This window comes from Sciurus vulgaris (genome assembly GCF_902686455.1).
Source record: "Sciurus vulgaris genome assembly, chromosome: 6".
NCBI classification, from domain to species: Eukaryota; Metazoa; Chordata; class Mammalia; order Rodentia; family Sciuridae; genus Sciurus; species Sciurus vulgaris.
In genome coordinates this window covers 25685563-25702997 of record NC_136466.1, presented here as the reverse complement: position 1 = coordinate 25702997, position 17435 = coordinate 25685563, and the positions used below count along the sequence as shown (strand labels likewise).

The following is a 17435-nucleotide window of genomic DNA, read 5'->3' as shown; positions in this document are numbered from 1 at the left end:
TGTTAGGCAAATTCTTGGGTCCCAGTCCACCCTCCTGAATCAGAAACCTGAGGCAGGGTCCAGCCATCTGTGTTTAACAGGCCCTCCTGGTGATTCTGATCACAGTAAATTCTGAGAACCACTGATGGAGGCCATCATTGATTGCTTCAGAATAGAGTAGCAATTCCAGGAGAGGCATGTTCATCAATATGTGTTCATTGGTCACAAATCAGCTGAGGGCCCGATGCTGCTTTAGGCACCGGGGTTTCAAAATACACCTTCTGCCCTCAAGTTGTGCACTGCCCAGCAGAGTTGCAGGCCAGTAAACGGATCACAGCAACAAGATGTGACAAACACTAACACCCACAGGTGGAGCGCCCCAGGTGGAGTAGTGTCCCGTGAACCACTGAGGCTGCTCTGGAAAGAGCTCCTGGTTAGAAGATTCTGTCCTTGACCCAACTTTCTTCGTCATGCTCCTCTGAGCCTCAACTCCACTAGTCCTCCACCTTGGCCCTCATCTCGTCTTTGGTCTGCCCAGGCCAGTCTTAGCCAAGGCTCCAGCCAAGTCACCCTAACCCTTGAGATCTGATCACCTTTGTTATCTGATCAAATCCCTCATCCCTTATCTGATGTTCAAGACCTTGATCTGCCCTTAGCAAGAGTTTCCCTACCCTGATGTCTTCTCTTAGTAATTTTCCATCCATTCACCTCTGGCTCTGCTCCTTGGCTATAAATCCCCAGCTGTCTTTGTTGTACTGGGAGTTGAGTCTGATCTTTCTTCCCTATTACCACAGCCCTGTGGCAACAACTCTGAGAAGAGTCTTTTTTTACTGTTTTAACGAGTGTCAGAATAATTTTTTTTTTTCTTTAACACTGGCCGGGGGAGAAGATGTGCAGAGACCCAGAGGAAGAAAAAAACGTGGCCAGGCCCATTTAGACTGAGTGTCTCAGAGGTTTTAGTGAGGTGACTAGAAAACAACTGGAGGGATGGGCCTGAAGAAGCCAACAGGGGCTTTGTGGGCCTGAGAGTCTGGTTTCTTCTGAAGGCAGTGGGGTGTGGTGGGAAGTTTCAAGTGGAAGAATGACAATTAGTTTTTATTCTAGAAAGGTCTTTCTGGCAGGCTGCCTTGGGACAAGTGGGTTGAAGGGAGATGGTTCACCCCACAGGAAGAGGAGGAGGATGAACTGGAGAGGGAAGGGGGCTGGAGGTAAGTAGGCATCTTTGAGATCCATCCAAGAGTGACCACACATCAGGGTCACCTGGGGATCTTTTTAAACACGCTCTTGCCCAGGGCCCTATTAGAATCCCTGAATCAGGAACTCACGCATCTGTGTGTCTAAACAGCTTCCCTGGTCAGTGAGCTGCAGACAGGGCTGATAATCACCCAGGTAGAAGATGAAGAGGCAGGACTTGGTGATATTGACAGAGGAGGGCAAGACCAGGGGAGAGGAAGAAGAGTGTGTGTTGGGGGCAGGGAGTGTCCCCTAGAGTCCATGCGAGTCATCAGGAATCCCACCACTGCATTTTCAGGTGACTCACAAGACTGGAATGGGGAGGTCAGGGATGGAAAGCTTCACCCATATTTTTTCCCTAGGTGCAAAGGAGATTCTGGGATTCGAAGAGACTAAACCTTGCATATATGAATCATTTGATTAAAGAGTTTCACCAAGACCCACTCACTCACTCCTTCCTTCGTTCCAGATGTTTACCATGTGCTAGGTGCTGGGAATACAGTGGTGATCAAAATCAGAGATGGTCCCTGTCCTCCTGGGGATTACAGTCTAATGGGTGAGGTTGGCTTTATGCAAATAATGACTCTCATAAGTGTAAAACTACGACTGTGCTAAGTGCAAAGGGTAAATACTTAGCATTTAATAAGGTATATGACTCACCTTGGTGGGGGGGGGCGGGGGGGTTCTGAAAGTCTTCCTTGAGAGAGTGTCACCTGACCTGAGGTGCAAAGGATGAGTATGAATTACCTAGAAGAGCAGGAGCAAAAATGGTGAAGGGTGGCACAGGCAGCAGGACAGCATGCACGGGGACCCTCCAGTAGGTGGCCTGTATCTGGAATGTTGGGCCTCTCACAGTTACATGGGCCCAGATACTTCAGCCCAGGGGAGAAGCCTCTCCAGGTGGACCCCTTTCAAAGCACTTTGGAAACCCAAGAGTCCCACAAAGGGGGAGATGGCTAGAGATCTGCATGGTGTGAGCTCCCTGGTGGCCTCCCGGAAAGCTGGGGGGACAGGCCCAGGTGTGTGAGCAGAGACAACCTTGCCTCGAGGTCGTTCTGCACATCCGCTCTCTCCACTGGGGGAACTGCTTCCTGACAGCTGCTCTGGAGCGATTCTCCTTCAATTTCCATTTTATTGCATCTTGTTCCCTCCTCAGCGGGAGGCTGTGTCTCTGAAGAAGTCAGGCTGACATTGCAGACTGCAATTGCCATGCCTTCGGCCTGCCTGAGACTTCTGGTCAACTCTTCCCTTGGGTGCCAAGTTGCTCTGTGTTTGCTTTATCAAACAGATATTTATCAAGTACCTGCTGTGTGCCTGGCATGGAGCTGGCTGCTATGGTGGATGGGGAAGGATAACCAGGAAATTTGGAATGTCTTTTCCACCATCCGACTCATGGGTGACCCCACATAACCAATCAATAAGTGTTTATAGAGTAGAAACAAGGAATTGAGGTTTGAATGAATTATTTAAAGTCCCAAAGATACCCACAAGAGAAGGCTACGTTGCCATGTATCTATCTAAAATTGGTGGGCAGAAAGCAGTGGGAATAAGTGAGATAAATCCTCATCAGTCATACTAAGAAGTCAATAGATAATGTCGAGAGTTGATAAATCAAGGTGCAGAAGTAATAAATCTTTGACAGAAACCACCAGAGTGTAATGATTAAGAGCACTCGAGGATCTGGAATCAGACCTCCCTGAGCTGAAATCTCATTTCTGTTACTCGCCAGCAGCGTGACCTTGGACGGATCACTGAAGTTTGCCCAGCTGAATGTGGCAACGGTAGCAAGCTCATGGGATCCTCAAGGAAGCAGAGCACATAAGGGGTTTAGCACAGGCCTTGGCACATAACGCATCCACTTAATAAACATTCGCTGAGGTTAAAACAAAACAGTTAAAAATCAATGGTCTCAGCTGGGTGCAGTGGGCAGTGGCTCGGGAGACTGAGGCAGGAAGATCATGAGTTCAAAGCCAGCCTCAGCAACAGCTAGGTGCTAAGCAACTCAGTGAGACCCTGTCTCTAAATAAAATACAAAATAGGGCTGGGGATGTGGCTCAGTGGTCAAGTGTCCCTGAGTTCAATCCCCAGTACCCCTCCAAAAAATGCAATCGTCTCTGAGGACCAGGAAATGGGGAAAGAGAGTTACTTTTTATTATAAACTGAATTATTTAATTTCATAACCATATGCATATATATCACATTACTAAAAATGAAAAATTCTAAATATACATACAAATTGAGTGATTGGAAAACTAGACGCTGAATGAGCTCTCTGGCTGAGCTTCTCCCTCCGGCTCCATCCAGAGCTCCGCCCTCTTCTCTGCCCCATCTCCATCTTGGGTTTCCCACCTCCACTCTGCTCCCTTGCTCTGCTCTCAGTAGAGCTTGGCATCCATGAGTCATTCAGCTCCTAGGGCCCTGGGGCCTGATGTGATGCTGCATGACACCTAGGCCAAATGCCAGGCACGTGTCTGGGGTAGACAGTATGGCATTGGAGCCTGGGGGAGTGGCATCTGCCACCCCAGCGATCCCAGGGGTTCCGGGAAATGCCCGCATTCCTCCTCAGGGGCTCCTTGTTCCTCAGATGAATGGCTGCTCACTGCACAGGAGTCCCAGGGTTCAAGGCACCGGGCGCCTCCTGGTCTCTGTTGCTACCAGGTTATATGCCTCTGACACATCACTTTCCTTTTATGAACCTTAATTTCTTCTTCAATAAAATAAGTTGTTGGTTCTAAAAGTTCCTGTTTCATTCAGCTTTTTTGCTGCTGCGACTGAAAGACCAGAACAATTTTAGGGGAGGAAAAGTTTATTTAGGGGCTCGTGGCTTCAGAGGTCTCAGTCCATAGACAGCAGGCTCCATTTCTTGGAACTTGAAGTGAGGCAGGACATCGTGGTGGAAGAGCGTGGCAGAGGGAATCAGCTCACATGAGGATCAGAAAGCAGAGAGACAGACTCTGCCTGCCAGATACAAATATGTACCCCAAAGCCACACCCCAATTCCCACCTCCTCCAGCCACACCCTACCATTTCAGTTACCACTCAGTTAATTCCTTCAGGGGATTATTTCATTGATTGGGTTAAGACTCTCACAATCCAATCATTTCTCCTGAACCTTCTTACATCGTCTCACATGTGAGCTTTTGGGGGGACATCTCACATCCAAACTATTACAGTTCCTGCTGCTTCCTCCTCAATCTTTGCCACTCTAGGAAAATTGAGCTCCTGCCTCTGGGCTCAGAAATAACAAGGCACATGCAACTCTGCTATATAGAGATACCTCCCCCGGTCACTCATACCCCTGAGGCACAGACGTACTCTTAATCCACCGAAACTTTGGCATTTGATGGTCTTGACTACCCAGTGTCTATCCATTCTTCCTCTGGACACAGGACTCCAGTTTTCCTTTAGGGCTCACTCTTCCTCACTCTCAGGTCTTAAGAATGCAGATGGAGCTGAGAGGCAAGCAAGTGACCCAGGCCTATTGAATGAGACTTGGTGTGGCATTTTTAGTGAGATTGCTGGGAAAGGGAAATCAGTTTTCCCCGGCATTGCTCGCCTTAAGAATAATTTAAATCTGGAGCGACCCAGTCATCAGGAGGGAGTAGCCTGCCTGAGGGTAAGAACATAAAGAAGAAGCAGAACTGAGAGTTTCTGTGGCTTGATGGCACCCTTTGAACACCTGGAGCTCGATATCTCTGAAGGCATCCTACCCTAGAATTTTCAATTAACTAAGGCAGCAAATTACTTTCATTTAAAAATTTTTTTTATTACCCAAATCTCTTTTGAGCTGGTTATCTGTCAGTTTCTGAGGAAGAATTTGTCATGGAATATCATTTATTTTTAAGAAATTCTTTCCCATAATCTTCTTTGGCTTAGCAAACTCCTATACATCCTCCAGGATGCCCCCAAATGTCACCTTCCTGTGACCTCTTCCATGTGACTTTTAGCAGAATCAGAAGTTTCTTCCTCTGGGCTCTCATGGTCCCTTGTAAAACACTCGTAAAACACTCCAATAAAACAGTGCACTGTGTCAGGTTTTGTCTGTTCTGATCCCTCTGTTTAAGTGCTTGCTTATGCTGGAATCCCAGGTGCCTAGATCAGGGGCGGGCACAGTTTCTGCTTGATGAACGAGGGAATGAAAGAGTAATAACCTGAATCCTTCGGCTGTGGCATTACCCCACTTGTTGTTGTTGTTGTTGTTGTTGTTGTTGTTGTTGTTGTTACTCCAAAGAAATAGGAACCCATTTGTCAGTCTGCTCTCTGTGGATTAGCCACAGCTCAGCCAACTCCGGGGTGGTGTGATACGGGCATAGAGCTGGGTCAATGCTGAAAACACTTCCACTTTTGATGCTGAACTCTCTTCCTACTTGTCCCTTTTGTGCTACTCTAGAGGTGGCATGGTACCATGGACTGGGAGTCGGGAGATCTGGGTTTTAGTTTCCATTCAGCTTCCTCTCTGAACTTAGGGTGCCTCTTATTCTTATAATGAGAGAATGGACCAAATCTGTAGATACTTCTAAACTCCACAGGCCTAGGGCCACCACTTGGCCCCAACTTGGATGGACAACTTCAATGGCCACACAGGAAAATAGGTCCAGCATTGCCCAGATCTTGCAAAAAAAAAAAAAATCTTCATCTCTGGAAAAAAGAATGGGGCAATCTCTCTGTGTTGATACAAAGTGATCTGTTTACCAAGCAAAAGCAAGGGGCAGCCCAGGGTGTCGAAGAATGCTCTTCAAATACGAATCCCCCAGTTGAGGACGGGGGGCATCTGCACAGCCCACTGCATTTGTTGGCTCTCTCCTGGGGGAGCCCTGCAGCTGAGGGGATGTGACAGCAGAGTTCCCACTCTGTATGCATGTGTGTACTTGTGTGGACATCAGTAAGTGGCAGGGCCCTGCTTCAGGGACAAACAGAGGGTCACTGGCAATCCCGACGTCCCCCTGGGAGAACAACCTAGTGGAGTCACGACTGTGGAACTTGGCTGAATGTTGAACTTGGATTCCAACAGCATTGGGTTCTAACTGTAGACCTCAGTCTAACAGCCACGAGGCCCTTTCTCCTTCCTCCTACCTAAGAAATCGCTATTCCTGTATTCATGTGTACAATGTCTTTTCCACTACTACAGGGTAAGCCCTAAGACTGTTATCGTCTGTTTCCCTATCACTGAATGCCTAGCATCTCCTATAGAGTCTGATGTGTGATTGGTTCTTAATAAATACCAGTGGAATGAAAGGCTGCATGCGTCAGAGAGGTGATGTACATAAAGAACTTAGCGCAGGGTCTGGGAATGGGTCAGTTTCCTCTTCTGGAAAATGGAAATAATAATAGAACTTACCTCATAGGTTTTGGGGAAAGATTGAAGTGCTATCTTCTTCCCTCTGTTACTTGTTTCCAATTTTTGAAAAAGTTGGAGTAATCTAATTCATCCTTTTCAGCCAATTCAGACAAGTCATGGTCAAGGGCCGTCCGGTAGATGGGGATGGGTGCTCGGCCAGGTAGGGAGTTCAGCATTTGATGTAGTGTTCTGGTCAGGGAGTCTTACAGGTGTCTGATATATGTCCTACAGAGCAGGCCTAGAGGGGAAGGGATACATTTAAAATTTATTAGGCAATATAATCAGCATTATTAGGTAATTGTTTGAATGTGGGAGGTGAGTTGGAATAGAGGCCTGGATGACATCAGGGGTTAGCTCAGGAGACCTGGTGATCTCTCAGCTCCCCTTTCCTGCGTTGGGCTGTTCTCTGGAAGCTTCGCCTTGACTGAGTTAGTGTCTGTCTGGAAATGAATGGTGCTTTCATGCCAGAACATTTGAGAAGAACTTAATAGAACACTGGGGGAGGGGAGGGGAAGGGCGACCACCTAGGACGTGCAGTGTCCTGCCGCTGGGAAAAGCATGTGCAGTCCAGCCCTAGGACTGCAGGGTAAGGGGAGGGCCAGTTTCCAGGATCCAGAGAGGGAGGACTGTGTCAAGGAGACTGTAACAGGAGCTGTGGCCCTTATTAGTGGCAGACACCCAGTAGCCTGTGGAATACTCCCAATAAAGACACTGGGCGAGAAAACTTGACCTGGGTCTTCTCCCCGCCCTGAGGTCTTGCCAAGAGCTAAACCCCTCAGGAAAAAAAGGAGTGTAGAGAAGCCCATGAAGGTATTCTATATAGCTTCCCTGGAGCAAGGAGGAGAAGCTTCGGGAGAGCAATGGCCACTCTTCACAGTCTTACAAAGCTGACCTAGAGCAGGTCAATGTTCCCGTAATAAAAACCTCCAAACTGAACCCCATTGGTTCAGTCTTCCTTTCTGGAGATCAGGTGCTCACCCCTGGACTAATCGCCAAAGCTGAAGGGGATAGAATGCTCTGGTTGGCTAAGCCAGCAGCTTAGGGTGGAGTCAACTTCCCAGCTGCCAAGGAGTATAAATTCTCAAGGAAAATCAGGATATTTTTCATTAAACAGATAAGACAACAACAACAACAACAAAATGTCACTACTCCAGTCATGGGGATCCTGGAGGCCTTTTGAACTGGAGCTTGCTGTTACTGCCGGATGGACTGGGAAGGAAAGACCAGAATGCATCCATGAATGGGTAAGCCCAATAGTAAGGAATGGAGTCGCCCTCTTTCCCCGCCTGTTTCCCAACAGGGACGAATCTTACCATTCGGTAGCTCCAGCACTTAGTAGGAATTATTAACCAATAAGTTCTTCTCATCAGGATTACAGACCCCAGCCAAGACCACCAAGCCCTGCTTTATGAATTCATTCTTTGAATCTGCTGGAAGGTGCCACCTAGTGGAACATCAGATGACCTACAACTTAGGCCCATAAAGCCACTGAGCAGTGATGCTTCTAAACTTGGCTACTGTTAAGAACCATTTGCCACGACTGAGTCCGACTTCCAGTCTGGCTAATAGGTTTGGATGTGGGGTGAGCGTCCAGAGTCTTAAAATGTCCCCCAGGTGATTCTAATATGCAACCAAGATTGAGACCCCTGGGTTATAGAGTACCCAAACCTCTTATTTACAGAGGTGCTCACAGAAGAGAGTCACTCTTCTAAGGGCCTCAGTCTTCTAGGAAGTACCCTTTGCTCTGAATCCTACTGTCTGTGTATCTATCTATCTATCTTTCTATCTATCTATCTATCTATCTATCTATCTATCTATCCATCTATCTATCTATCTATGTATGTTTTGTACTGATTTTTTTCCTTTGTACAAAAATAGAAGTAATTAAACAGGAAGCACTTGCATTTCCCAAGCCCTGATATTTCCATGGTAGTGTCAGGAGGATGGCTCCCTGTACACTTAATATTTGCATCCGACCCTAGTGATTGATGCTCTGTTTGAGATGTATCCAGTGACTTAGTATATTTACTGTTTGAGATTTGTAGCCTTCTGTTTGCTCTTTCAAAACTTCTCCTGCTTGAGGCATCTCCCACATTCACTGTCTTGATTCTACAACATTCCTTTATGTTGGCAGGATTGGTTGGTTTTGTTGCCATCTCATGGTGGAAATGACAAAGTAGATTCTAAGAGAATAAGAGAGGCAATGGTCTGTCTAGAGGTCACTTCAAATGGATGTCCTGCAAATCCTTTATTCTTACTCAAACTGGGAGCTAAGTGCCACTAAATGTAGACACTGGAGAACATCGAATGGTGCTCCATATCTGGTCCCCCTTCCTCCACCCTTTGGTGCAAGACCAAGTCCCAGAGTTTTAAAGAAGACCTCAGAGAGCATCTGGTCCAACTGCTTTACTTAATACAATCATATTCTAGCTAGACATCTCTAATTCCTGACACTACGCATATACATTTGTGGACCCATACAAGAAAAACCTGATGCTCAGAGAATTTGGGTAGCCTCTGAGTTTACACAAGAAGCTAGGGTCACTAGGTGTGATGGTGCATGCCTGCAATCCCAGCAACTCAGAAGGCTAAGGTAGTAGGATCCCAAATTTGAGGCCAGCCTTAGCAACTTAGCAAGACCCTGTCTCTAATTAAAAAATAAGTAAATAAAAGCATTTGGGATATGGTTAAGTGGTTAAGCAAGCACCCTTGGGTTTAATCCCTGGTAATAATAATAATAATAATAATAAGTACTAGTAATAGTAGTAGTAGTAGTAGTAGTAGTAGTAGGTAGTAGTAGTCATCATTGGGGCAAAGTCTAGACTGATTTAGGGTGACCAGACACAGGTAGGGAAATTTCAGATCCAGAATACTTCTCTTTCTCTATATGAGAAGTTTGAACATTGTTAAATGACTAAGTTAGTAGAGGCAGTAATTTGGATTGTTGATACTAGCATTAGTGAATTTCCTCAATATAGGTTTTAGAGAGGTGGATGCTTGGGTGCTCGATTGATTAATTGATTCATTCATTTTCCAAATGTTTGTTGAGCATTTCCTTGTGTCTAGGTACTGTGCTAGGCATTGAGGGGATATTGGGGAGAAAAAAAACCAGGGAAATTTATTGGGGAGAAAAAAAAACCAGGGAAATAAACATCTGAAAAGGTGTTCCATACCATATGTCATCAGGATATCGCAAATCAAAACAATGAGATGTCTCTCTGCACTTGCTAGAATGGTCAAAATTTAGAACCCAGACACCAAGTGCCAGCAAGGATGTGGGGCAATAGGAACTCTCATTCTTTGCTGATAGAAATGCAAAATGGCACTTTGTATTTTCCACTCTGGAAGACAGTTTGGTTTTTTCTCAAAAAAACTAAACACGCTCTTAATATGTGATTCCATAATTGAGCTCTTTGGTATTTATCCAAAGGAGGCAAAAACTTATGTCCACACACAGACTTGCATGTGGATGTTCATAGCAGCTTTATTCATAATTGCCAAAACTTGGAAGCAATCAGGATGGCCTCCAATGGGCGAATGGATAAGCTGTGGGAGAGCTAAATAACAGAATGTTATTCATTGGTGAAAAGAAATGAGCTACCCAGCCTCAAAAAGATATCGAAGAACCTTAAATGCATATTGCTAAATGAAAGAAGCTGGTCTGCAAAGGTACACACTTTTTGGTAAAAGGCAAAACTCTGGAGACAGTAAAAGATCAATGGTTTCCAGGGGTTTGGGGGCAGGGAGAGAAGGTGTAGCAGAGGATTTGGGGGTTGGGAAACCACTCCATCTAATTCTGCAATGGTGGATACCTGGGTCCAAGTCCATAGAATGTCCAAACCCAAAAGTGAATTCTAATGTAGACTACAGACTCTGGATGATGATGATGTATCAATGTAGATATTAAAATCAATTTTAACAAAAGGGCTACTCTGCTGAGGGTGGTTGATAACGTATAAAAGTGTGGTGGCAGGAGTATATGGGAAATCTCAGTACCTTCTGCTCAATTTGGCTGTGAACCTAAAATTACTCTAAAAAGCAAAGTCTATTACAAACAAACAAACAAAAATGTCAAAAGCTAATGTGGTCTCTGTCCTCATGGGGCTTACATCCCAGTGGCAGAGACTAATATCAAATAATTCCCCCACAATCATAAACAGTGTGACCAAAGGAAAGGCAGTGCTGAGAGGTCAGACAACTGAAGGATGGAGTCTGTTTGGGGAGATCAGGCTTCTCTGAGAACATGTCAGTTGAGCTTAGTGATCACCAAAGACAGGAGGAGCAGGAAGGCTTTGGGTTTGCAGGAAATACAGAAGCCAGCATCTATGGTTTTTTGAGTTTTGCTTTTGGTCTTTCTCACCAGCCTGGAAATCATTCATTAGAGGCAGTCTCATTTCGCAGCTGAGAGCAGCTAAAGGATTTGGCCAAGATTAAAGGGTATTAGAAGCAGACTATCACAAAGACCAACCCGCCTGACTTTCTGATCCAGTCTACACCCTCTCAGCTCAGAGTGTGGCCAGTCCAGCCTGAGGGTACAGTTCTTGACAAATGGGGTCTGCCAACACAGAACCCTAAGAGAGTCAAGGTGAAGATACTCAGTAGGAAAAGTTCTTATGTCCTCATAGGAAGGTTGAAGGCCTGCATCTGTTACCTTTCCTCTGACTGAACCTTCCTGTTACTGATGACAAGATAGAAAACTGAAGAGTGAGTCAGAGAATATATGGTTTATTACTTTAAAAAGGAAGTAAAGATGGGAAGATGGGGACAGAAAGGAGAGATTCCTCATTTATCAAAAATATTTCAATCTCTTCCCATGTTTCAGGCACTAATATTCCATGATGCAGGGATATGACAGGATACAAGGAAATTGCCATGTGTGGCTCATATTCCATTTGGAAATGCTCAATAATAAGCAAGTGAATAAGCAAATAAATGAGACTGTGGCAAAGAGGGAGATGCGCTATGACGAAAATAGAGCAAGATATAAAGTATGGAAGAGAGTGTTTTAAAAAGGTCTCTGTAAAGAGGTGCCATTTAACTGGGACCTGAAGGATGAGAGACTGCCAGCATTTGGTTGGGGGGTTGGGGTGGGGAGGGATCTGGGAAAAAGCTGGCAGGCACAATAGCCAATGTAAAGGTTTCAGACTGGAATGAGCACAGTGCGTTCAAGGGCCAGGAAGGTGTTTGTGGCTGGTTTGGAGTGAGTGAGAAAGAAAGGATAGAAGATGAGATCAGAGAAATGCAGGCCACAGCAGAGGGTTTTGTCCTGCAGCTGAAATCCTGTCTATCCCTTTTCAGAGCTTCTGTTGGTGTTGAGCTTTTATTGCACCCATAGCTAATCATGCTTACATTTGACCAGCATCTACCATAAGCCTTTTATGCACATTATATCATTTAATGCCACAACAGGCCTAGTAGGAGGGCTCAGTCTGAAAGTAACATTTCTTGTGTAATTTCAGTCAGTGCAGATCAGTTTCCCCAGGAAATGGTATTGTCTCTGTGAGTAGGATAAAGCCCCAGGAGCCCTATCCCTGCCTGGTGCATCCCACATTGTAGAAAGTGATCAAAGAGTCCTAGGATTAAAGCCGGGTTCTCAAGCTTGAGTCCCCATTGGGGGCAGACTGGGCTGGTGTGCAGCTTTGATCCACAAGTGACTCTATAAGACATGAGAAAAAACTCAAATCCAATTTCCTGCAGAATCCTCTATGGAGCCACAAGACAAGGCGAGAAGGACAGCCACACTGAATATTTTCTCTCCTGTCACGATCTTAATTGCTATATTTCACTCGACTGGTAATTATTGAGCACCTACTATGTGCTGTACCTGGGAGGGTCCACAGTTCAGCATTATACAGACAACAAGGGCACGAGCCGAAATCTTTGTACCTTGGCTACTTTGGCTCAGAAAGAGGGGGAGCCTTTCTGCAAATTCCTCTGTCCAAATTCTGGTTTTTGGACTCACAATAAAGAGAAGTATGTCCTGACAGAGGCAGGAGGTACCAGAAGCAGACAAAAAAAAGCACCAAGTTCCAGCTTTATTGATGCTCACATTGTAGAGTGGGAGACCCAAAATGAGATGTGCTTTGAAGAAAAATTAAGCGAATGGAGACGACTGGGATGATATTTTAGATCAGATGGTCAGGAAGAACTTTTGTTTGGGTTCCTGAGAGAATAGAGAGAACCATGCAAAGGTTTGAAGGGAGATGTTTCCAGAGAAGAACACAGCAAATTTGCAAAGGCCTGAAGGAGATCACAGCTCGGTGTGTTTGAGGAATATGGCAAGATCAGTGTAACTAGAAGGAAAAGAGAAAAGGCAAAAGCTTGAAGTCGGGTCAGATCATTTAGGCCTTGCAGGCTGGAGTAAGGATTCTCATAGTCAAGTCTAATGTGAAGGGAAGCCATAGGTGAGTTCCAGCAGTGGAGGGAGTTTGTGCTTATGAATGATCACTCCATACCAGCACCGTGGCGCAAGCCTGTAATCCCCAGAGACTGAAGCAGGAGGATTGCAAGTTCAAAGCCAGCCTAAGCAAAAGCAAGGTACTAAGCAACTCAGTGAAACCGTCTTTAAAATAAAATACAAAATAGGGTTCGGGATGTGGCTCAGTGGTTGAGTGCCCCTGAGTTCAATCCCCAGTACTCCCCACACCAAAAAACCATTCCAGAGGTGCCATTTACCAGCATTGTGCTCTGTGCACATGAAAGAATTTTGAACATTATCTGATTTTATAAATACTGTAAAATAGATACTGTGTATCTAAAATAGATAGTAGATACTGTGTATCTACTGAAGTATAAAAGATATAAGCCTATTCATAGCAACATTATTCATAATAGCCAAAAAGCAGAAATAACCCAAATGTCTATCAATGGATGATTGGCTAAACAAAATGTGGTATACACATACAATAAAATATTATTCAATATAAAAAAAGAATGACATTCTCATACATGCTACAACATAAAGGAAGCTTGAAAATATAAATGAAATAAGTCAGACACACAACAACAAATATTTTATGATTTCACTTATGGAAAATATCTAGAATAGTCAAATTCATAGAGCAAAGAATAATGGTGGTTGCTGGAGGCTTGGGGGGTGGGAAATGAGGATTTAAGTGTTTAATGGGCACAGAATTTGAGTTTGGAATGAGGAAAAAGTGGTGGAGGTGGACAATGTCAATGGTTGTGCAACAACCTGAATGCACTTAATGCCGCAGAACTGTATACTTAAAATGGTTCAAATGATAAAATTTCCACTGACGTATTTTAGCACAATAAAAACATTTTTTTAAAAGGACACAGGGTTTGAATTTAGAAAACAGCAGAGTGGGCATTCTAGGCAGAGGTAATAAGTGCAAAGGTCCTGAGGCAGGAATACATCTGCAGAGCTCTGAGGAACAGCAAAGAGATCAGATGGTGGAAGCACAATGCAGAGAGTAAGGGGTAAGGGTTACTCATACGTCAGCTTGTCAGATCTTGTAGTTCCTTGTAGGGAAACCAGAGACAGGTTGGAAGTCACTGGAAGAATTTGAACAGAGGGGTGATTAAATCTAATCTTTGTTCAAACAGGATCATTCTGGCCTCATTTGCATATAGGTGTAAGAAAAGCATCTATCACAAAGGGTAACCATGAGCATTAAAAGAGGAAGTGCATGTCAAGCATTTAATACCTTGCCTGGTGCTAGGAATTCAATTAGGATAACCATTACTTTGATAGAAATCCATAGCCCCTGAGGAGGAGTTTTAGAGAATTTTGTGGCACTTCAACTAGATGTGGAGGATGAACAAGATTTCCACTGACAGGAGAGGAGAGGTTTTCTGGGTGGAAAGATCTGACTGATCAACAGCACATAAAGAGAAACAAAGCCAGCAACCTGGAAGAGAGGGGGAGCAGTTTAATCTGCCGTAGTGGGTCACCAGGGCAGTGTGGACTCCAGAGCCAAGGTGACCCAAGTCTTGAAGATTTTGTGACAGATGTCAAGGCCAGAGCTATAATATCAGAAAAGGGCACCCTCATTGCTCAGTCTGGCTTTGGAAAAACTGGGAGGCAAGACTCCTCACCAGGCTGGTCCAGGGCTGGGAGCAACAAGGCTCGGGGGACTAGCCACCGGTTTGGAGGGGTTGGGCAGGAGAAGCAGAGAATCAAGAGGGCGCACGTGGGGGTGGCACACAGGAATGAAGCCAAGAGAGTTCTTCATTCCTCCGCATCAGGGAGGAAGCTATTAAGTGACAAGCACCGAGCGCCCCAGGGAGGAGCCACAGGCTTCGTGGTCAGAGTTAGAGTGCTGTCTGTCTCAGGCTCCGGGGCTGAGCCAGCGCCCAGGCAGCCCGACCTCTTCAGAGCCCTCACCAGTTATACACACATTACCTGTCCAGTGCGATTACGTGTGTAATGTTTCAGCGCCCAGTCGTCAGGGAACTGCTTTCATTTCTTCCCAGAGCTTGACACAGTGTCTGCAACACAGGTGGCTCTCGCTGATGGCTCGCTGAGTGGCTGAATGGAATCAGAAACCCACAAGAGGTTTTAGGAAAGGGCTCCGTGCGCCGAGCGTCCAGAAGCACACGTGGGACTGGAAGCCATTCCAACTCCACGGGGGCTGAACTTGCTTGAGAAAAGGTCCTGCAGAGTCTCTCCGGTCACCTCCCCGCCGGTTTTCAGCGACAACAGACAGGTGGTGGGCGGACATATCATTCCACAGTTTACAGAGGGCGTTTACACTTAACGTCAGGGCCCACCCGTGGAAGGATGCTCATGCATAGCTATGGCCCCATTTCACCACCGAAAGCACTGAGTCTGCCGGATCGAAGTAGGTCTGCTTGTTCTCGGGACTGAGCCCGGGCGAGTGGGAAGGCACAGCCCCGAAGACTGCAGATGCTGAGCCTCCGGGGCTCCAGCACAATTTGCACGTCCATCCCCAAACTCTCGGCTGCAATCCGCCACAGCGGTTGTCAAGGCGGGCACTGGGGTCCCGGGCGCCCCCCAGCCGGGGGACACGCATCCTGCCCACCAGCGCCCAGCGGGCACCACTTAGCGCCCAACTCCCCAACTCCGGGACTTTCGCAAAGCTCCCGCGGGCGGGGGAGCGCCGAGGAGCGGGACGCACCATCGCGGCCCGAGAGGGGGAAGCGGTGCGGCGCCGGCCCCCACCGAGCCGGGGCGGACTGGACCGCAGGCGAGAAGGCCGAGGTCCGCGGCGCGCGGCTCCCGGCAGCGGATCGGGGACAGGGCGGCGCGCGGCGCGGGGCTCGGCGGGGCGCGAGGGCGGCGGCGGCAGTGACGATCCCCCCGCGGCGGCGGCACGGTGGCGGCGGCCGGCTCCCCGGCCGGCGAGCGGCGGAAGTGCCGCGGAGTTGGAGCGGGGCCGGCGCCGCGACCGCGTCTGCTCGCCGAGCTGCTGCCGCCGCCGGGCGGACGGGCGGACGCGCGGAGCTGGGGGCGGCGCGGCGGGCCGGCGGGTCGCGGCGGGGCTGACCGGCCCCGATGAGGCGGAAGGAGAAGCGGCTCCTGCAGGCGGTGGCGCTGGTGCTGGCGGCCCTGGTCCTCCTGCCCAACGTGGGGCTCTGGGCTCTGTACCGCGAACGGCAGCCCGACGGCACCCCCGGGGGTTCTGGGGCAGCGGTGGCCCCGGCGGCAGGACAGGTGAGTGCCACGGTGGCCATGGGATTGGGAACACCTTCCCCCGAATTCACTTCTAGCCTGCGGTTCCTTCCTCCACCTTCCCCTGCCTGTCTCCTCCAAGACTCTACTCTTCCCATTTCTCGGACTGGGAAATTTGAGGCTCCGGGGACAGAGACTTGCCCAAGGTCTCACTACACTCAGAGCCAGAGTCAGAACTAGAACCCAAGACCCTTGGTACTTAATCCGGGCTCAGTTTGTTACATTTTCCTCTCTTTTCTGTCGCTGTTGCTATTCCTTGACCTCTTCCAGCATTCTCTGTCTTGGAAGATCCTACCAGCATCCCTGTTTTATGGCATTGATTTCTTCGGCAGATGAGAATGAAATGCTGGTCCTTCTATAAGATGTCCAAATCTATTCTCACTCCCCCCCACCCCCACCGCCACCTGCTGATCCTGGTGTTTCTACTCAGATCCATCCCTTCCTGTTGTGCCATCTGCACAGGGACACCTGGGCCTCCTGACTGTCCTCATTTGTTTGTCCCCCTCTCAGCCTATTAATTTCTCAGGTCCTGCACATTTCTTGGGGATGCAAAAATCATGCTCCCTGGAGGTGGGGGTAAGTTCCTGGTCTTTAAGGAACTTGCCAACTTTGACCCTCCGGGAGTCCAGAAGGTGAATGCTGTGAGGTAGGGACTATTGATGCCCAGTGCCCTGAGATTAGATCTCCAGATGCTGTCCATGTCTCTTCTGAACTGATTAGATGTGGTGTTAGTTGCAGTCAAAACAGGGATCTTAATTTCTGCTTCTTTTGAACTCACCCATGAACATTCCTGTGTTTGTGTGTGTGCATGTGTGTGTGCATGTGTGTGTGTCTGTGTGCTGTGTGCATGAGTACATACATTTGGACTAGCAGCTTCCTGATAGAGAAGCTCTGTCACATCACTCCAAACCAACCAGCTCCTGGCAAGCATATTCATGCTTGAACTATTTCATACAGTGGGACTTTTCACATTTTCTTATGGGATTTCTCTGATCCCACGGGAAGTGGTAAGCTGTGCATCAGGGTCAGTCTTGACTGATTGTTGGCTGCCCTCCAGGGAAGAGGATGACTTTTTGAGGTTGATGGTTTTCCTTTCTCTTCCCAGTATCAGGCTGCTTTCTGGGCATTCTGGCATCTTGAGCACAGAGGGTTCTTTGCTGCAGGGCTGATCAACTTAAGCTCAGCCTGTCACTCTGGTGATTGTTGCAAACCATCCCAGAGGGTCCG

At 47.3% G+C, this 17435-nt stretch overlaps 1 protein-coding gene and 1 long non-coding RNA gene across 5 annotated transcripts in view; one reads left to right on the top strand and one right to left on the bottom strand.

Moving 5' to 3' along the window:
• Nucleotides 1-5423: 5423 nt before the first annotated feature.
• On the bottom strand, nucleotides 5424-15589 carry LOC306664851. Of its 2 annotated transcripts, XR_013764817.1 has the most exons (5): nucleotides 14919-15589; nucleotides 8580-8733; nucleotides 7529-7611; nucleotides 6551-6788; nucleotides 5424-5822 (listed from the first exon to the last, which is right to left on the bottom strand). It is a non-coding gene; the product is annotated as an uncharacterized lncRNA (long non-coding RNA). The 2 variants fall into 2 exon arrangements; XR_013764818.1 differs by lacking the exons at nucleotides 5424-5822; nucleotides 7529-7611 and having other exon boundaries at nucleotides 5833-6788.
• Nucleotides 15590-15912: 323 nt separating this feature from the next.
• GALNT10 (polypeptide N-acetylgalactosaminyltransferase 10) overlaps nucleotides 15913-17435 on the top strand; it is a 222184-nt gene continuing 220661 nt past the window's right edge. For all 3 annotated transcript variants that reach the window (XR_013764815.1, XM_079145961.1, XM_079145960.1), the window contains exon 1: nucleotides 15913-16190. Coding sequence is in view for 2 of the 3 variants with exons in the window: in XM_079145961.1 (XP_079002087.1) it covers nucleotides 16032-16190 (159 nt within the window). In the remaining variant the exon portion in view is untranslated. The remainder of the gene's footprint in view (nucleotides 16191-17435) is intronic.